Raw genomic sequence first — 17,513 nt, forward strand, 5'->3', positions numbered from 1 at the left:
CATCTCATATGAGCGCTGGTTCTAGCCCTGGTTGCCTCTCTTCCAATCCAGCTCTCTGCTATGGCCTGGGAAAGCAGTAGAAGATGGCCCAAGTCCTTGGACCCCTGCACCCACATGGGAGACCAGGAAGAAGCACCTGGCTCCTGGCTTCGGATCAGCACAGCTCTGGCCATTGCAGTCATCTGGGGAGTGAACCAACAGAAGGAAGACATTTCTCTCGGTCTCTCCCTCTCAAAAAAAAAAAAAAAAAGACTGGGGAAAGGGAATAGGTAGAATGGGGGGGGGCATCTGTCGTTCTGCTCTGACTTTCTGAAGAGTGTAAAGAGATGGCTGATAAAGCAGTGTGAATAATAACGGACATAATTTTAAGTATAACAACAAATAAGAATAATGCTGGGTGGAAAAACTCTCATATACAGAGTCTTAACTTTTGCATTAATTAATTAATTTGGAGCATAATAGGAAGAAAAGGGGCCGGCACTGTGGCATAGTGAGTCAAATTGCTGTCTGCAGCGCCGGCATCTCATGGGAGTGTCAGTTCAAGTCCTGGTTGCTCCACTTCAGATCCAGCTATCTGCTAATCAGTGTGGGAAAGCAGTGAAAGACAACCCAAGTGCACGGGCCCCTGCACCCAGTGGGAGACTTGGAAGAAGCTCCTGGCTCCTGGCTTTGGTTCGGCCCAACTTTGGCTGTTGCGGACATTTGGAGAGTGAACTAGTGGATAGAATACCCCTCTCTCTCTCTCTCTCTCTCTCTCTCTCTCTCTCTCTGTATCTCTGACTTTCAAATAAATAAAAATAAATCTTTAAAAAAACTGGATAAAAAAAGAAAAAGAAGAAAAGCATCTCTCTAGATCAGAGTCAGCAAACTATGGATCCCTCGCCAAATGTGGCCTGCCACCTGCTTTTATGATGAAAGTTTTATTGGAACACATCACAAACATCTGTTTATGCACTATCTACATTTTAATGTTTCAAAGCGAGAGTTGAGTAATTTCAACAGAAATGGACCATTTGTGTATGGCCCTCCAAGCCTAAAATACTAATTATCTGGCTCTTTTCATAAAAGATTTGTCAATCCGTGCTCTAGATCACCAACAAAAAATTTTCCTGAAGTTGTAGGGAGCTGGGTATAGAATCAGATCTTGAGCAAAAGAAAAACTATGGAGGCTGGCGCTGTGCATAGTGGGTACACCTGCTACCTGCAGCACAGGCGTCCCATAAGGGCACCCGTTTGTGTCTTGGCTGCTCTACTTCTGATCTAGCTCCTGGTTAATGGCCTGGGAAAGCAGTGGAGGACAGCCCAAGTGCTTGGGCCCCACACCCATGTGAGAAATCCAGAAGAAGCTCCTGGCTCCTGGCTTTGGATCGGCCCAGCTCTGGCCGTTGCAGGCCTTTGGGGAGTGAACTAGCAGACAGAAAATCTCTCTTTCTCTCTCTCTAACATTGCCTTTCAAATAAACAAATAAACCTTTTTTTTTTTTTTAAAGAAAGTAATAGAGAAATTAGGGATGCTTGGACTCTCTGTGCATCACAGAACACCAGAAAGGAGAAATAATCACAATCACTGAAGTTCCAGGGTGTGATAACTCAAAAAACTAAACATAGCTGACTCTACACCTGAAGTGGAAAGCCAGGATCTTCTAAGTACAGTACAGATACTGGTTTGCCATGCAGAAAATAAAACTGATGCAAATCAAAAGACAAAAGCAAAGCTTGCTTGAGAAATCAAAGCAAGCTTGAGAATAGGTGGAGAATTTACCTCAAACTGCTGGAGGGAGTGATTCAGGCTATCAGGATCTGTCTTATTGCTGCAGCCCTTGCTGCTCAGAGTGAGACTGGTGCTGCCAACCCAGGCTCTCAGGTCCTGGAGCTTGTCTTCTAGCTGTGCATGCTGACTTAACACTGCAGTCTAAGAAAAACGGCAAGTCACATTATAAGAATTTCCAAACCTGCCAAGACTTTTGTGAGCCTTTAGTAATAAAAGCAAGACACTACCTTTTTAACTTCCATAGCATTTTGGAGGTGGAGTAGTCTGGAACTCCAAGTGTCACTCACGGAGCTGAGTGACTTTTGAAGATTCTTGGCATCTTTCTCTAGAGCCTTCAACAGTTGAGCAGGGACTTCTTGAGGCTGACTGATGATGATCTGATTCACGCACTCCAATTCCTGACTCACCAAGGTGGACAGATCCTTTAGCTCCCTGTCTAATACCTGAGGAGACACAGTGCGGTTACCTCTAAAATGAAGACTAGAAATCATTCTGTCTGGGTATCAGCTGTGAACACATGTCTTTCTCACTCATGCCTACGTGGGCTTTAGGGCTCAGAAAATGTTTTCATATAAATTCATCAGTTTATATGATTCTTGTGATCAAAAATTCATAAATTGGCTGGATAGGCATTACTATTTTAGATTTAAAGATGTGTCAGTACAGGGCCAGAGCTGTGGTGTAGCAGGTAAAGCTGCCGCTTGCAGTGCTGGCATCCCATATAGGCGCTGGTTTGAGTCTTTGCTGTTCCACTTCTGAACTAGCTCACTGCTATGGACTGGGAAAGTGGTAGAGGATGGTCCAAGTCCTTAGGCCCCTGTGCCCACGTGGGAAAACCAGAGGAAGCTCCTGGCTCCAGGATTTGGGCTGGCATGGTCCTGACCGCTATGGCCATCTGGGGAATGGACCAACGAATGGAAGACCTCTCTCTCTCCCTCTCTCCCTCCCTCTACATCTCTGTGATTTTGCCTTTCAAATGAATAAATAAATTTTAAAAAAAAGTGTCAGTACTTAAAAATGTGAACTTTTTGTCACCCAGCTGGCAAACAGCAGAGTTGGGAGGTGGATTCAGGTTTGCTGACTCAGTGCAGTGCTTCCTCCGCTACACTTGCTGACTCTCCAAGAGTGTCATTATGATTTTCTCCAAGGAGCTGTTACGCAGAATTAATGCACTGAAAGCTAAGTCAATAAAAAGGAGAACTCTTCCACTCAAAATTCCAAGGGGGCAGGAGCAAAGACCATAAAAATATTCCAAACCAGCCTTTCCACTCAGCTAGTCTATAATATTCTGATCTTCAACACAGATACCACAAATTAACTGTAGAAAAGCTTAATAGTTTTTTGAGGCTTCATCCTCGTTTCTCATTTAGCCAGCCTGCCTAAGGCTGGTTGTTGAGAGAACTGGCAAACCTCTACAGTCTGCATCCTCATTTATATGAGAAGCACAGAGATGGCACAAAAGAGACAGAGACAGAGACATCCTCCCAAACGCCTCAGTGGCTGAGGCTGGGCTGGACTGAAGCTTCCTGCATTTTTAAATTGTTATTTTATATTTTTAAACAATATTTATTTACTTGAGAGAGTTATAGACAGAGAGGAAGAGACAGACAGACAGACATACACACACACAGAGAGAGAGAGAGAGAGAGAGAGAAAGAGAGAGATCTTCCATCTTTTATCCACTGATTCACTCTGGCCAGGGCTGGTCTAGGCGGAAGCCAGGAGACCGAAATTCTACCTGGGTCTCCCATGTGGGTACAGGGGCCAAAGTAGTTGGGCCATCTTCCACTGCTTTCTCAGGTGCATTAGCAGGGAGCTGGATGGGAAGTGGAGCAGCTGGGACTAGAACCAGTGCTCATGTGGGATGCTTGTAATTGCAGGCAGCAGCTTTACCTACTGTGCCACAATGCTGGCTCCCATTTTTCTAACCTGCTTTCTAAAAACTACATTTTCCTGATGTCTTAATGGAGTTTTGGGAAATAATAGAGATTTTACATACATACATACATATATATAATTTACTGTTTTAAGCCCTCAATATTTCTTGCTTGAATTAACTGCAACACTTCCCTAACAAACCACTATGTTTGGTCAATGATCAAATTTGATCGGGGCCAGTGCTGTGGCACAGAGGGTTAACGCCCTGGCCTGAAGCGCCAGCATCTGATACGGACGCCGGTTCGAGACCTGGCTGCTCCACTTTGATCCAGCTCTCTGCTATGGCCTAGGAAAGCAGTGGAAGATGGTCCAAGTTCTTGGGCCCCTGCACCCGCACGAGAGACCCGGAGGAAGCTCCTGGATCTTGGCTCCTGGCTTCAGACTGGCGCAGCTTGAGCAGTTGCTGCCAATTGAGGAGTGAACCAGCAGATGGAAGACCTCCCTCTCCCTCTCTCTCTCTCTGCCTCTCCTCTTCTGTGTAACTCTGACTTTCAAATAAATCAATAAATCTTAAAAAAAAAAAAAGTGATCAATCCCAGATCACATGAATAAAAAAGGTGGTAATCAGATTCATAGCCAAGTCTGTCCAGTCTGTTCAAGTCTAGCCCTTACAAATCTTGTATGGTTCTCCAAACCTAGCCCATGCCACAGTCTGACAAGGGTCTGAGAGTGTTTACCCAGGAATAATCAAGTGACAAGTAGATCCTTTTAAGTCTTGAAATTTTCAAGAAAGATGGAAGCAACTATTCCAAAGTGTAGGCCTGCTGAAAGTCTCCGGGAACCTACCTCAGCCTGACACAGCAGATCCTGCAGTTTTGCCAGGTCTAGTTCCAAAGGCTGAATCTGTCTGGTCCTCATCTCAATGTTCCGTAACAGAGAAAGATAGGATACCAGCATCTCATCATGTTCTAAACAGAGTCGTCGATTAAATACATTCTGGGGAGCCAAAAAGGAAACTCACTCAGTTCTGGTATTCTCCTTTAAGGTCAACTTTTAAAATCAAGCAGAGTTTCTTTATAGACACACAGAAATAAGCAATTTTCACTAAAATCTATGAGATAAAAATACATTATTTCTTCTATTTCAAACCAATAGGCAAAACTGATTTTCTTAATTTTCTCAGAGCAGAAGCCTATCATTTTCTTTTCTTTTTTTTTTCATTTTTTTATTTTATTTATTTATTTTTATTTAATAAATATGAATTTACAAAGTGCAACTTTTGTATTGTTGTGGCTCCCCCCACCAACCTCCCTCCCTCCCGCGGCCCTCCCCTTTTCCACTCCCTCTCCCATCCCGCCCTTCATCGAGTTTCATTTTCAATTACCTTCATATACAGAAGATCAACTTAGTATACACTAAGCGAGGATTTCAACAGGCTGCCCTCACACAACCGCACAAGGTATAGGGCATTGTTCGACTAGTAGTGTGTCTTTAAGTTTCATAGTAAAACACATTAAGGACAGAGATCCTACATGGGGAGCCTGTACCCAGTGACTCCCGTTGTTGATTTAACAATTGGCACTCTTATTTATGACATCAGCAATCACCCGAAACTCTTGCTATGAGCTGTCTAGGCTATGGAAGCCCCTTGAGTTCACCAACTCTGAACTTGTTTAGTCAAGGCCACATCACAGTGGAGGTTCCTTCCTCCCTTCAGAGAAAGGCGCCTCCGTCCTTGATGGCCTGTTCCTTCTGCTGGGGTCTTGTTCACCAGGATCTTTCATTTAGATTGCTTTTTGCCAGCGTGTCATGAGAAGCCTATCATTTTTAATATACAAGTATCATTTTAGCAAAATGTTAAAGGCTATTCTAATCTCAGTAGTATCATCTCAGTATTTCAAATTAGCTCCAATGTTAGTTTCTAATTTAAAATGCTCGCACATTTCAGAAGGATGTTTACAGCTGCTGGCTGATTTTCCAAAAACCGTATTACAAGCAGATGATGAATTTTGTCTTGGAGAAGCACCTACTGGCCTACAATGTAAATATGCATATTGTTATATGTATGTAGACTCTATCCAGTTAAGAATTTTAGAATTAGCCTAGTTCTATCTAACAAATAAAATAAAAATGCAAACATACTCGGAAACTTACTTGAGTCGCTCGGAAGGGCTCGAGATTTGCACCTTCATTTCCTTTTCCTAGAGGTGCAGTCGTGAAGGAAGTCTGTTCAATAACAGGGCTCTGTCTGAGCTTTTCCTGTGGTGTCTTCTCATCCATCTTCTTCACAGAATATGATGCTAGGGTCATTGGCCTCTCTTCACTGGTCTCTGGAGTGGTAGGACTAAACAGGATATCCTGTTGCCTTGTACTTTCTTTTTGAGACACATCTTTGGGTAGTTTCTCTGGAAGAATGGTTACCAAGACAGTGGGACCTCTCTGGGTCACTGTACCTTCAAGAGACTCTGCTTTTGAACCTGTAACTAGAGGGTTTGCCGCTTCTGGAAATTTCTCCCTAGCTATTTCCTGAGTTGTTGCAAGTTCATAATTACCTTTGCAACCCTGATGATAAAGACCTTTTCCATCTAAGTCTAGATAACTACTTTCTTTTGGATTTACTTTATAAACTATAATTTCTTCCAATTCAGAAGGTCTTGTTGAATTGAAAGGAACTTCTTGGTATGACTTTTCTTCATATTCATTAGATGAGAAAATAAGATCTTTAGTTTCCTTAGTTTTAGAAGTAACACAAGAATCTTGATAATAGTTAGGCTGCAGTCCAGTGGTTGCTTGGGAAGTCTTGTCTACTTTGGAAATTTGGGATGTGTCTGTAAATTGGGTTTTTCCAACTGAATCCTGGTAGTGTAATTCTTCAGGTCTTGGGATCACAGAAGAGAACAGTTCTCTAGAGACCCCACTAGTAATTTCTTGAGATAAATTTGCTTCTGGTTTTAAAGTCAAATAGGGGCTTACATTTTTTAATTCCCCTACATTGACCTGTTCAGAGCCGAAGAATGTTAAACTATCTTGATTCTGTACAGAAATATTTTTGGGTATCAGCTGGGAAGAAGAGTTTTCAATTTTGCAAACAACAGAAAATCCCTTCTCTCTAATGGTCTCTTTCCCCTTTTCACTTGCAGTCATTTCCACAGGTTGACTCTTTATAGCAGAATCAGGCTCATCTCCAATGGCAATTTCCTGATTCAACTCTTCTTCAGAAAGAACTGCTGGCTTGCATATTTTTACACTTTCTTCTACAATCATCTTCTTCTCTCTCATACTTCTCACACTTGTATTCACTGGTTGCTCACTCAGCAATTTGCCTGACATTTCAGGATCTGATTCTTGTATACCTGAAAGCATTTCCCTTTGATTTTCCCTTACGTCTTCAGAATCTAGACGTGGAGCAGATGGCTTCAAATGAGTGATAATTTCTATTTGTGTCATTATTTCTTGGTCTTCATTTCTATTTTTTTCCTTGTTATGTCTAGCCCCTTCCTTGAATTTAAAATCACGAACTTTTGAGTGGGGGTGTGTCACTGAAACTTGGCCCAAGGGTTCACGTTTAGGATCACTCAGAGTTATCGTGCTGACAGATTCTCTAGCATCTGGAGGAGTTCTGTGCGGATCTTGATCCTTGTGCTCCAATTCCTTTAATGAAATTTCCCTGCTCATTTTTACCTGCTTTCCATGAGAAACTTTCACTTTAAACTTTTCTGGTGCAGACTCATTTTTTACTTGAAATAATCTCTTGTTTTCTCCTTTATCACAACTCATTTGAGCATTCTCATTACAAGCCACCACTACCTCCTTTCTTGGAAATTCATCCTTTAATTCACATACTTTAGTTCCATCTTGCTTTTCAAACTGAACTCTGTGATCACTGGACTCCAAAGTATCTATTTTGATCATAGTTGCCAGTTCAGGACTGATAAATCTTTTTTCAATGGCTTCCTCTAAAGTCACTCTCTGATCACTAAATATGTCAACAATCCCTCCATTTAACACCTGATGAGATGCAATAATTCTAGCCATGTTTTCATCCACCAGTTTCTGTTCCAAAGCTGATGCCAATGTCAGTCTTTTTCCTGTGGCAGTATCTATGATTCCACCAGTATTTGCCTGAGCTTCCAGAACCTTCAGTGTAGATTCGAAGTCTACCTTTCCAAGCTGAATTGCTTCAGACAAGGTAAGTACTTTGTCACTCACTTCATCTTTGATGTCTGAGAAAGGAATTACTTCTAGATACCTCTGTCCAGATTCAATATCAATCTTACATTTCTTTACTAGTTCTGAGTAGGGAACAATTCTATAACTCTCAGGATCTACAATTCCATGCACCATTCCTGAAGATACTACTGCTTTGTTAGTTAACAACCCTTCTTTTTTAGCTTCTGCCAAGGTCAATCTCTGAGAAGAAATGAGATCCACAAAATTTTCAGTAAAGGCCTGAACTTCTTGGATTTCTCTTTTCAAATCTGGGTTAACAAGACCTAATTCTATGGCTTCAGGTAGAGAAATAGTTTCCTTTGTCTCAGGATGGAAAAATTGATGGACATTTAAGTTCTCAACTTTTTTGAGTTGCTTGGCTAAATCTTCACTGATCAAGCCACGCTGAAAGGCATTATCAACAGAAAGTCTCATTCCAGAGGTGTGGTGAATGATACCTCCATCTACCACTTGCTTAGTCAACAAATGAAGAGCTTCCTCTCTATCTAAGAGGCCTCTGTCCATGGACTCTACAACTGTCAAGGGGGCTTTCCTGTCAGGGTCCATAAGTCCTGTTGTTTCCATCTGGAGGCTAATCAATCTCTCTCTAACTGTTTTTCCAGCATCTCTGCCTTTGACAGCTTTCTCCAGCTTTATAAGCTCTGTCTGGTCAACACTGTCCACCAAGCCAAGATTTGAGGCCAAAGTTACTGAAACTTTTTTCCCTCGTTTCAGGTCAACAATTCCACCAGTCACCACCTGCCCCTCTAAAATTCTGGTGGCTGTTTCCTTGTCAAGAAGTCCGACTGCAACTGCATCCTTTACAGAGCACAGTGTGTGGGTACGGGGGTCTAAGACGCCACTGACGGCTTTGTCTGCCATGAGGACTTTATGCAATAATTTCTCATCCATCAGCCCTTCATCAATGACTTCTTCAGTTGTCAGAGACTCAAAGGTCTGAGAGTCAAAGAAACCCCGGAACATGTTCAGCTTTCCCATAAGCTTCACTGCCGTGTGGCTGGGCATGATGCCTTGAGCTACTGCTTCATTTAGTAAGAGCTTTTCACCGGTCTGTTCATGAAATATACCACCTTTTTTGAGCTGTGCAGATAATAAATTTAAGGTAGCTTCTTCAGGCAATTCTGAGGGATGACTGCATGACTGGGAAGTTTCAATCCCATCATCTTCCTCATTGGTCTTTTCTAACACCTTGATACAAGTATCTGAAATGTTTGCTTCTTCTTGGCTTTGTTTATGGTCATCCCTAGACAAAGATGTTTTATTTAACACTTTCTGTTTGTCTGGACAATGAATATTCATATCTTTTTCAGACTTTGGTTCTGATTTTAAGCCTAGCGTTTTCTCTACCTGAAATTGTGACTTTTTGCTTTGGGGTTTTATGAGTGGTTCTCCAGTTTCATCTGGAATACATTTAATCTCAAGAGGGTTTGCTAGTTCTTTCTGACAAGTAAATGAAATCTTTCTGAGAGCCTGCCATTCTTCCTTTGGTGTTTCAATAGACAGAAGGTCTTCGTCAACCACCGAGGGTACGCTTTCTGTCTCCTCAGGAGGTACCGTCAGGAGTCCTTTGCTGACAATATCTCTGGTAGACATTTCTGTGTGGCTTTGTTTTTTGACACCTATCAACTGTTTTTGCAACTCTGACTTGACTTGACTTAGGACCTCCAAAGTGCCAACAGCTGGATTTCTCACTCTTTCTTCCCCTACAAACAGATCCTTTTCAGGGTTCTCTACAGAAGGACATGCTATTTCTCCAGCAGCCTTTTTGCCTTTTACTTCAGTGTGAGCTTTCTGATCAGAGTATTCTTCATTCTGAGACGAAAACTGGAATTCATCATGTCTCACAGTCAACCCATCACTGAAAGTTTCTGTGATTTTCACATTAGCTGATTCTTGGAATTCCTCAGGAGTTCTTAGTCCTTGAGGCCCAGTCCCAGACACTGCTGGAGCACTTGTTTGAGCTTCATCTCGGGATGCTAATGTCTGCATCAGCTCTTTATCTAACAGCAGCAGCCTCTGTCCATTCCGCACGTTAATGTAGCTGTGAGTCATCAGCTGAAACAATAGCTTCTCCCTCTGGTTTGCTACACCCTCAGTTTGGTCCTTGTTGCATGGCAGAGCTGCTGCTCCAGAGTTAATGCTCAAGTTGTTTTGTTCTGAAGAGTCTGCTAATTGCATGTGAGGCATCACATCTGGTATACAAACTGATTTTAAGTTATTGGCAAGATCTTTGTCCAAGATACCGTTTTCTATTGCTTTCTCCCAGGAACAAATCTCTGTGGTTGCTGGTAAAAATAGAGCCTTAATATGTTGCCGATTGCTAAGGATTTGATGTGCTAAATCAGTAGACACAATACCTTGCTCTAGGGCATCTGTAATTGGGAGGATCTCTCCAGATTCAGGCCACAGTAATCCCATAAATGACCACAGGGACTCCAGAATCACAAGAGCAATCTTGGCAGCTACCAGGTCATTGCTCACTGCTTCATCTACTGTCAGCCTCTGTCCAGTGACAGTGTCTATGATGCCTCCTGTCTGAAGCTGCCTTATGAGAATAGCACAGGCCATATCTTGGTCAATCAAATTATGTCTTACAGCCTCATGCACCGTGAGTCTGTGTCCTGTTCTTGGATCTACTATGCCACCAGCAAAAAGCTGAGCTTCTAGTAGTCGGACAGTGACCTGCCTATCTATTAGCCCTTCCTGAACTGCTCGGAAAATGCTGACTTTTCGGCCTGATTTCAAGCTCACCATTCCACCTGCCAATTGCTTGACAGGTAGCAATTTCAACCCTGATTCCTGGTGGACAATACATCTCTGCATCAGATCCAGCAAACCGATTTTCTCAGCTGTATTGGGGTCTATCAAATTCTTGGATGATCTCAGGTGAGACTCTAACACTGAATGAAGCCAGGCAGAAATGAAGCCTTGATGAAAAGCCTCTTCCAGATTAATGCAGTTCTCACCAGGGGATAGACTGAAACCTCCGGCTGCCAGGTAAGCTTCTAAGATTTTGAGTCCAACTTTCTCACTGATTATCCTCTTTTCAATTGCTTCCACCACAGAAAGAGGGCCTTGGCTTTTAGTAAACCTGTGTATTAAGAACAGGGTATCCTGTAGCTCCTGGAGCTGCTGGTACATCTGGGAATTAATGAGGTTTCTGGCTAAGCCCTCCTCCAAAGAGAGCTTTTCACTGGTCTCAGGGGCAATGAGGCCAGACGTGATAACTTGGGATTCCAGGAGGACAAGGCCTGTGTCTTGGTCAATGAGGCCTTTTTGCATGGCTCTGAAGATGGGAAATATCTCCACTGTGCCTAGGTCAATCACCCCAGCAACTGCTCTGCAACCCTAAAAAAAAATGAAAAAGAAAACTGAATCAGAGCCAATGGCAGAGCACAGCTGTTGAAAGAAGTAACATATACAATTCTGAACACAAGAAAAACCTATTCTAAATAAACCTCAACATGTCGGAAATATTCTGAAGCAAGCCTGGCAGTGTTAATGTTAAAAAAGAACGTTTCTAAACTGCAGGATGTTTAACAAGGCTAGAAGTTCACAGGTTACTTGAGGAATGGTAGCATTAAGCATATCTAAATAACAAGCTCTATAAAGTGGCAGCAGTGAAAGTGAGAGGACAGCTATTTCTAAGACTAAACCATCAAAAACTGATGAATACCCTTTCCCAAAGACTGAGAATTCAATCCCACATGACAACTTCTTGGTGTTACAACCCATGCAGAACACTGTGGAAATAGCACTTTCCTGTTGATGCACAGGACTGGTCCATAGGATGAGAGGAGAGATTTAAGCAGCCCAGCACTCACAGAACAGTTGTGCATGCCTGTAAGTGGGCCTGTGAACACTACTCAAGCAACTGTCCAACAGTTGGGACAGCCACACTCGTGGAAGCCAATGTTAGCTTCTCCCAAGGCAATAGCCTCAAGTAAATTTGTTCTAGGACTAGGAAGTAGCAAGTCAAGGAAGGGACAGAGCAGGGACCCTTGCCTCTGGAACCACCAGTAACTTTTCTTCTGGTCAAGGCTGGAACAGGCAGTACAATATGATGACAGCTACCACCCATTATGAAATTTATTGAGCAATGATATTTAAGCTTCACAATCCTATGAAAAGAAGTGTTTTAATCTTTAATTTGCAGAAAGAAAATGAGGCATGGAGAGGTTAGGTAACTTGTCCCACATCACAAAACTAGTGAGTTTCCAGAAGCAATCTAAGGTCTGCCTCAAAATCTTGTGCTATTATACTGCCTCTCCAGCAGTTCCAGAGGAGCACAGAGAACAAGAAAAGGAGTCTTATTTGACACAGGAGTTAGGTCCTACAGTCAGTGAATAAGGCAAACCTTACACACTGTCAAAGTTACCCTTGCAAATCCCAGAAACAACCCCAACAGAATTCCCATTTTAAAACCTTTTATGACAAAGTGATAGAATACAGATTTTAAATCACCAAGTGTATAACCACTTGATACATTTCATCACTTTTATTATTAACTTTTCAACTCTTCTTGTTTGCATTTATTATCTCCATTTGATACAGATGATTCTATTTACCCCTCTTTGGTCAGCGTTACTTTCTTGTCCTTATTTAACTCTAATTTATCTGTCGAGAATCTTGTTAAGTCAATGCCAATCACTTCCTGTCTCTTAAATGCATTTCATTCTATCTCAGTGAGGAAGAAGAGAGCCCCCTAACAGCAGAGACTTTGCCCATTCAGGTCTAGGAACAGTGCCTGCAGTTCAATAGATATCTGATGAACAAAGGAATAAATGGGGGGCCGGTGCTGTGGTGTAGAGGGTAAAGCTGCTGCCTGCAGTGCTGGCATCCCATATGGGCATTGGTTCAAATCCTGGCTGCTCCACTTCTGATTCAGCTCCTTGCTATCACCTGGGAAAGCAGTAGAAGATGGCCCAAGTCCTTGGGCCCCTGCCCCCACATGGGAGACCCGGAAGAAGCTCCTGGCTCCTGGCTTCAGATCGGTGTAGCTCCCACCGTTGCAGTGAACTGGGGAGTTAACCAGCGGATGGAAGACCTCTCTCCTCTCTGCCTCTCCTTCTCTCTCTGTGTGTAACTCTTTCAAATAAATAAATAAATCTTAAAAAGGAATAAATGGGTATGTTGAAAGAAAACCCTTCAAGTCATTAAGCCATTTCCTTTGGATTTTTTTTTTTTTTTTTTTTTTGACAGGCAGAGTGGACAGTGAGAGAGAGAGAGAGAGAAAGGTCTTCCTTTTGCCGTTGGTTCACCCTCCAATGGCCGCCGCTGCAGCCGGCGCACCGCGCTGATCCGATGGCAGGAGCCAGGATCCAGGTGCTTTTCCTGGTCTCCCATGGGGTGCAGGGCCCAAGCACCTGGGCCATCCTCCACTGCACTCCCTGGCCATAGCAGAGAGCTGGCCTGGAAGAGGGGCAACCGGGACAGAATCCGGCGCCCCGACCGGGACTAGAACCCGGTGTGCCGGCGCCGCAAGGTGGAGGATTAGCCTATTGAGCCACGGCGCCGGCCTCCTTTGGATTTTAAAAACATGCACTGAGGATTCCATGCTTGATAGGTTTTAAAGGAGAATGTAGAATGGTCAGCAAATGAAGGAATGGCACGATTGACTCTGACCTCTATTCCAGTGTATGAGGCTACTTCAAAAAGGTCACAGAACAATGGAATTAAAAGATGTTTATTTTGGTGCAAGATATTTTGAAATTCCTGCATACATGGAATCATCAAATGGCTGCAAAAGAAGGGCTGGGCCAGGAGCCAGGAATTCCTTCCTGGTCTCCCACATGGGTGGCAGGGGATCAATAACTCAGGCCATCCTCATCCTCCATCCTCCAATGTCTTCTCAGGTACATTAGCAGGAAGCTGGATGGGAAGCAGAGCAGCTGGGACTCAAGACTGGTTCTCTTGATATGAACCCTGGCATTGCAAGAGGTGGCTTAACCTGCTGTGCCATAACACTGGGCCACAAACTTCTTGATATGCCCTTATATAATGTTTAATTAGTGGAATAATCAACTGAGTTTGCCCACTATTTTATAATGTTGTTTGCTATTCTGCTTTCTTCGTTTTCTGACACAAAATGTAGAGTTCAATTTATGTGTATATTATGCAAATTTACTGTGTCTATTTTACAGAAGTTGAAACAAAAAGCTCACCAGCATCAGGCTCTTTGAGATACCTGAAAAATTCCTTTTAGAAAATCCATAGAAGGACTACTCAGAAACAGACAATATGACAAAGCAAAAGATTCTCCTGTGAGATTCCTGAGTCTCAGAAAAGCTGACATGGAAGAAATTTAGCCAAAGAGAAAAGATTACACTGTTCCTTCCAACACCCGCACAATGTGAGGACAGGCAGGAAGCACTGAGCTGGGAAGTAATCCAGAAAAATCCATTTCAGTCCTACCAAACATGGACATTCTGACCTAACCACGCATTAAAAGACAGGGAGAGGAGGAAAGAGAACATAAACGGCTTCTACTTACCAGAGTTGCAGGGCGTGCACGCCTTGGGCAGACAAGAGAGAGAGCCTTACGGAGCAGCTCAGCCGTGTCACACATACAGTGTAAGCTTGGTGTTAGCGTCCAGCATGCGACTGTTTTTTGGTTTTTATTTATTTATTTTTTTTTCAAAAAAGAACCCCAAACAGGTCGTCCTCTTTTCCCTTTGTGCATTTGTGCTTAAACTCCAAAGGGTTAGTGAAACTTAGAAGCAAGGATGTCAGTTAATCAGAACACTATTCACACGAAACACGCACAGTACAGGGACACATCATGCTCAATGCAGTGGTGCTCAGCAGCTTGCCTTTCTTTCCTTTTTTCTCCCCCATCTCGTTCCTGCCCCACTTTTTAACTTTCAAAATGAGAACTGGTTGTTCTCTGCAAGCAATTGTTAAAACTTTTCACATACTCCCTTATATGGTGAAGCAACAAGCCATTAGATGTGGGCTACCTTACACAGAGAATGCAACACCAGCACATTCTTTTTGGAAATACACCATCAAATCATAGCTGGTCCTGTCTTGTGCTCTTTGTAAATGTAGCTCCTGTTGCATACATCTAATATCCAAGGATCAGAATCAAGGCACATTATATCTGAAGATTACTTTAAGTATTAACTGGACCAAATTTGATTACCACATGAGCTGAAATTTTGACCTGCCCGACATAAGTTGGCCATTGCTTCACAACATAGGAAATAAGCAGGCAAACACACATATACACCCCAGAGACACATGTATATAATATGGTGAGTGTACACATACACATAAGGATCCAGAAAGGACTCAGGACAACCAGCAGGAGCTATAATGACGTCCACATGGTCTGGGAAATGAACATGGAGTAGGAACTGGTAAGGATGCCACATGATGGGATGGGATGGGTGAGGGAACCAGCGTCTCAGTCAGTGAAGCTAATCTAACAGTTTGCTTTGAAACTGAACATTTCCCCTTGTTTGCTATATGGAGGAAAGAGGTCTATAGCTTTTTCTTCTCCGTACCCAGATATCTTGGCTACCAGGTTTTGGGGGCAAGGCCATAAAGAAGTAATCTTTTCCCCTGTGACCATATATTATATAGAATATATGTGCTCCCTGACTTGTCTGCCACAAAATGGCAGACAACAATAAAGGTGGAATAGGTCTAAAAGCTGAGCCATGAGTGCCTTCTAGTGTGTTTGACTGACCAACACATCGTGGAACCCCAGTAAAGAAACGCAAGACAAATGGCTGCTAAGGTGAGGTTAAGAATTAAATTACACTGGTCATGGGTAGCTAGTGATCATGACTCTCAATCAGCAAAGCTGCTTTCATACATTACAGATACCCTCCCAGTATTTAGCATTTAAAACTAAAAGTACCTTTTGCTCAGTCTGCTGAGCCAATTGGCTCTGAAGTTGCTGAAGCTGGTTTGCAGAACCGTCACAAAGGTCATGGTAAGCCTTATTCAGGCCACTCAGTTGCTCAGATATCTGTTCCTTCTCTTTTTCTGAGAGCCTGGAAAATGAAGCAGCACAGGGGAAAAAAAATCTCAAAAATTTCCTCTAACGCTTCAGAACTGTTACTTCTTTGACATGGATGGATTATGTGGTCATTCTTCCATATCCACTGACAACTCTGGCATCTTGGTCACTGTTTTTCTATCTCACATAAAGTACTACTCTTGGTGATGAAAATGCTATGTCACCTCTCTGGTGACGGAGATCGATCCGAATGACCTCCTCTCCACTTTAGTCACACCCTTTCATAGCAAACTTAGACCCTGCCATCATCAGAAGTAACTACACTTCTGAAATAATAAACTTAAGAATCTACTACATGATTACAGCCCTACCTTTGTTTCATATTTCTTTACCTCTTTTATACTTATTCTCTTTTAAAATAGAAATATTTTAAATAACAGAAGAACATAAGAGAACTCTCACTTATCCATTACCCATCTATCCAACTTTACAAAATTTTACTCTTTTGCCATATTTGCTTTAGACTCTAAGAAAGAAGACATTACTGAAATAATTAAGCCTGCTGTGTATTGGTCACCAAGACCATTCCTTTTCCTTTCTTGCCAGAGGAAACCACCTCTTGAATATGGTGTATCTTACAACTTGCTTTTATCATTCTATACTACTTTTTTAAAGATTGATTTTACCCGAAAGGCAGAGTTATAGAGACAGGGAGGGGGAGAGAGAGAGAGAGAGAGAGAGAGAGAGAGAGATCTTCCACCTGCTGGTTCACTCTCCAAATAGCCCCAATGGCTGGAGCTTGGCCAGGCCACAGCCAGGAACTTCATCTGCGTCTCCCACATGGGTGGCAGGGGCACAAGTACTTGAGCTATCTTCCATAGGGAGATGGACCAGAAGTGGAGCAGCTGGGACTAGAACTGGTACCCATATGAGATGCCAGTGTCACAGGTACCAGCTTAACCCACTACACCAAACACCAGCCCCTTACATTTCTTTTTTTCTTCTTCTTTTTTTTTTTTTTTTTTTTTTAATTTAGTTGAAAGGGAACAGAGCAACGGGGGGTGGGTGGGAGAGAGACAGCTATTCAATCTGCCAATTCACTCCCCCCAATGGCTATAATGACAGGCTGTGCCAGACTGAAGCTAGGAGCCAGGAACTCCATCTGGGTCTTCCTTGTTGGTGACAGGGCCCAAGTACTGGAGTCACCATCTGCTGCTTCCCAGACTCATTAGAAGGAATCTGGATCAGAAGTGGTGCAGCCAGGACTCAAATCAGCACTCTAGTATGGAATACAGGCATTGCAAGCAGTAACTTAACCTGCTGCACCACAATGCCACCCCCACATTGTATTTCCAAGAATGAATTATGCTGACTCATATTAGAACTATCTATCTACTCTGAGATTTCCCAAGGCTTCCTTGACTCCTCTGTTTTCTCTTAATCTTTTAGTCCTCTCTGCTATGTTCAGTTTCTTCCCTTTGGAGTTCAGATCTCCCAGTACATCTTCTTAATCAGCTCTCTACTATTATTCTTGCTCTTTCCAGTCACTGATCTGATAAAGCCTCAGTCTCAGATCAATCACACTGGGCTTCTCTGCTCCCACATCCAGGCCAATAAATACATCCAGCAAGGGGGGAAAGTCCTGCAACCATGCAGAGATCCTACT

General features: G+C 42.8%; 1 protein-coding gene across 42 annotated transcripts in view; it reads right to left on the bottom strand.

Moving 5' to 3' along the window:
* The window catches only part of MACF1 (microtubule actin crosslinking factor 1), a 407,864-nt gene that overhangs the window by 133,553 nt on the left and 256,798 nt on the right, over positions 1 to 17,513 (bottom strand). For 24 of the 42 annotated variants that reach the window (XM_051857911.3, XM_070078713.1, XM_089300949.1 and 21 more), the window contains 5 exons: positions 15,746 to 15,881; positions 5,791 to 11,226; positions 4,495 to 4,644; positions 1,998 to 2,213; positions 1,762 to 1,911 (listed from right to left, as the gene is read on the bottom strand). In XM_051857911.3, coding sequence (XP_051713871.2) covers positions 1,762 to 1,911; positions 1,998 to 2,213; positions 4,495 to 4,644; positions 5,791 to 11,226; positions 15,746 to 15,881 — 6,088 coding nt within the window. The remainder of the gene's footprint in view (positions 1 to 1,761; positions 1,912 to 1,997; positions 2,214 to 4,494; positions 4,645 to 5,790; positions 11,227 to 15,745; positions 15,882 to 17,513) is intronic. The other 18 variants (XM_051857938.2, XM_051857937.2, XM_051857930.2 and 15 more) reach the window with 2 other exon arrangements.

This window comes from Oryctolagus cuniculus, chromosome 7 (assembly GCF_051225735.1).
Source record: "Oryctolagus cuniculus isolate XC-2025 breed Fujian yellow rabbit chromosome 7, ASM5122573v1, whole genome shotgun sequence".
In the NCBI taxonomy this organism is placed as follows: Eukaryota; Metazoa; Chordata; class Mammalia; order Lagomorpha; family Leporidae; genus Oryctolagus; species Oryctolagus cuniculus.